General features: G+C 33.7%; 1 protein-coding gene across 2 annotated transcripts in view; it reads left to right on the top strand.

The window, feature by feature from the left end:
• The window catches only part of LOC106472417 (dual oxidase maturation factor 1-like), a 31,788-nt gene that overhangs the window by 22,014 nt on the left and 6,143 nt on the right, over positions 1 to 3,631 (top strand). For both annotated transcript variants that reach the window (XM_022400992.1, XM_022400993.1), the window contains exons 3-5: positions 385 to 522; positions 1,604 to 1,666; positions 2,998 to 3,139. In XM_022400992.1, coding sequence (XP_022256700.1) covers positions 385 to 522; positions 1,604 to 1,666; positions 2,998 to 3,139 — 343 coding nt within the window. The remainder of the gene's footprint in view (positions 1 to 384; positions 523 to 1,603; positions 1,667 to 2,997; positions 3,140 to 3,631) is intronic.

The following is a 3,631-nucleotide window of genomic DNA, read 5'->3' as shown; positions in this document are numbered from 1 at the left end:
AGATTGGCCGTCACATTATAACGCCCCCATGGCTGAAAGGGCGAGCATGTTTGGTGTGACAGAGATTCGAACCCGCAGATTGCGAGTCGAGCGCCCTAACCATCTGGCCATGCCGGGCCAAAAACAAAAAAAGCTCCCGCTGTGGTATGATAGAATCGAAAATAAAAAAAATGGAAATATTTATATCACGAAAAAATATGTTTTTTGTTTTTAAAAATAGTTGGTCAAGTTTCAGACATGTATAAAATGTATGAGCACGCACTGGTGTTATGGTAACGTTCTATTTTATTTTTGGCAAGAAGCTCTTAAGCAAAATGAATATGTAATATCACAAGCAATTATTACTTTGACTCTATATATGTGTGTGCCTTTCTTTTTTTTCAGTTTTTTGCGTTGAGTGTTCGTACTGGTTAGTATCACACTCATCTATAAAAAGCCAATATGGCGCCCGCTCGGGTCATATAGTTGCTGGAGATATAAGTGTGTCGATCGGATTTTATGATGTCACTATCAGACTGAAAGGTAAGTTGAAATATGTAATTTTGACTATTCTTACGGTAAAATATTACAAATTAAGTATTTTCTTCAGACTTACGTATATTTTAAGTTTTAGTAGAACAGAATTCCAAATTTAATTATTCCATTTCTATCAGCTTAAAAATATGATTTAAATACATGGATCTCTATCAATTAATCTACAGATTTTAGGAACGACAATGAACATTGCGCTTTACATATATATCTCTTGGGTATTACAGTGAACTCGTTGCATATTTTATGTGTGATCCTGTGTGCTAACTTTTCATCAGAATCGGGTATTACAGTAATACGTTGGACTCGCCATCTGTTGAACATATTTTACATTAATATCACATGATTACCTAAAAGACGGACTTCATTGATTTGTGGAACCGAATTTAGAGAAATAACTTATTTTACATTTCGTTTCTTCGTTTATTTTTACTAGATACACTTGCGCAGGGTCCCCGAAAGTGTTCTGTTCAAGAGTAAATAAAAACCAAAATTATGAGTAGCAAATATTTTTATTTCATGCTGTGTTGTAGCCTACAGAGTGCATAATTCTTCTCGTGATTCATGACATGCGCACATTTTACTGACGTCACGACAGTACAAATTGCAACGTTAAGCGTCCCTTATGTGACGTCATTTTAGTGTCTACTGACTGACTAATAGACAACACATTGGTGCGAGTGGTTGAAACAGGTGACCCCTCCAGGTGGCCTTTGGCCCCTTTTCGGGGAAATTAAATTCATAACTACTGTATTAATTATTTTAAGTATAAATGAATAAAAAATTAAGAATTGTCAATAGTTTACAATGCGAACGATTAAATTCCGTAAATAAGTAGCTTTTAATGGTAAGTGAGTGGCTAACACATTAAACTGAACAGAATATTAATTAGATGTTTGTACCCCAAGATGTGGTTCTCTTTCCAAGATATCTTAAGTTTTCCACTTTGTACGAAACGTAATCGCTAAGTTTGGTGATGCTGTCAATACCGCTTTACCTAGTTAATTAATAAGTTCGAAAAAAATATCTAAAAATATAATTCGAATTTACTGGTTGATATGTTTTCCGGCAGGTGGCGTTTCTGGTAATAAAACCGAAACTGTTGACATTCGTCATACGTTCAAATGGGATGACGGTAAGATAAACAAGAACATTCTTCTTAACTTTGTATACATGTTATTTAAATTGTGTTAGTCTTAATTAATGATACGTTTGCTTTAGGTCTTATTAAATTTATAAACATATTAAACTTTGTTCTGGTAAACAAACTTGCATTGTTTTAGTGGGATTTTACGTATTTTAGGCGTTTTAATAAAAATGACACACACACACAAAACACAAGCCCTGCAGCTAATTCATAAATTTAAAGCAATATAAATTTAGAAAGTGAATTGGGATGTCAACGTATCTATTGTGGGCCATTTTAGAATAATGTGTTGACTGAGGTGTTCAAGATATCCAGGGTGGCTGTCAATCCCACTATTTATTGTTAAAGAGCAGCCCACTAGTCTATCACTTCAAAATTAGGGATAGTTAGCACAGGTAGCCGTTCCCGGTGGGACAGTAAGTCTACAGACTTACAACGCTAAAATAAGTTATCTAATGTGGCTTTGCCCCCAAAAAAAGAAACACAGTAACTTTGCGAGAGATTCAACAAAGCAAACTAACAATCAAAGGACCTTACGAATGCTTCAAATTTAATGATATTAACCGAAGTAGCTATTTTGGACGAGCCTCAAATAGTAACTAATGTAAAGGATTGGATTTTGTTCACACGAAACAAAAGGATCATGGGAAAAGTACTTGTTATTTGACGTTGGGGGGGATTTTTTTTATACTTGTTAGTGAATTTGTAAATTATTTGAATATATATTTTTTATAACTGATTGTAAGATGAAGTATGACAACAATTAATTACAATGTGGATAATTATTTTTTTTACGTGTAAATAGTATAAATGGGGGATATATTGTAGAATTTTATCACATGATTTTGTGAATTCATGTTATACAGGTAGAAATATTACATGATAAAACTGTGTATTTTGTTTAAATGACAAATATTGATATGGGCTTTATTTGCCTATCCACAGATTACTGTGGGCAAAACCATTTATATGCCCCTGAGTTTCAGCAATCTGCGGGTTCAAATCCCCGTCCCACCAAACATGCTCGCCCTTTCAGCCGTGGGGGAGTTATAATGTGATGGTCAATCCCACTATTCGATGGTAAAAGAGTAGCTCAAGAGTTGGCGGTGGGTGGTGATGACTAGCTGTCTTTCACTGCTAAATTAGGGACGGCTAGCACAGAAAGCCCTCGTATAGCTTTACTCGAAATTCATAACAAACCAACCCTATTTTTTAAACCTCTCAAAGTAAAGTGTCCTTTATCATACATTACATTATAATGTTCCATTATACGATTGAGGGTGGACAAGTAGAGTAAAAAAAGATCTCTGACTTTATAGGTTACATGAAGCACCAGCTAAAGGTAGCGTTACAGCAGGGACTCCCGTTTCCTGTACTAACAGTCCTGGAATATTTTATCGAAGACTTCGGGTGGACTCCACGGTTCTGTATGGCAGGAAGATTTGTTGCTGCTCTGCTATCGTAAGACCATTTTGAATATAATTTATAAATTATTATTGAATTACATCAACAGATGGCACCAGTTACCAAACCAAAACTATAACCGTTAACGAAAACTGGAAAGAGTTTTAAAAATTGAGGAAATAAAATTATAAGTTTTACTTATGTATTTTTTTATTACTATAAATGTAAATTTGGTATCAGGAAAACTGCCCTCAAAATTCAAAAGGTTGTATTTATAATCACTTGGCATTAACCCAGCTAATATAAAAAGTTTTCTACAATGTTGCTGAATAGTTGTGCATCGGTGAAATCCACAACGTCATGTATTATATGTTGTGACAACGTTGTGGCATCGTTAGACGATAATGGTGAATATATATATATATATATATATATATATTAATGAAATAAACAATTTATAAAAATTTCAATAACAGTTTACATGTTTTAAAATACTTAACACATTATTTGATATATTTTTTGTATGGTTTACGCTTTTAAAATTTACAA

Source organism: Limulus polyphemus, unplaced genomic scaffold, assembly GCF_000517525.1.
Source record: "Limulus polyphemus unplaced genomic scaffold, Limulus_polyphemus-2.1.2 Scaffold5313, whole genome shotgun sequence".
NCBI lineage: Eukaryota > Metazoa > Arthropoda > Merostomata > Xiphosura > Limulidae > Limulus > Limulus polyphemus.
Note: the sequence above shows the minus strand (reverse complement) of the source record. Positions and strands in the feature narration are given on the sequence as shown.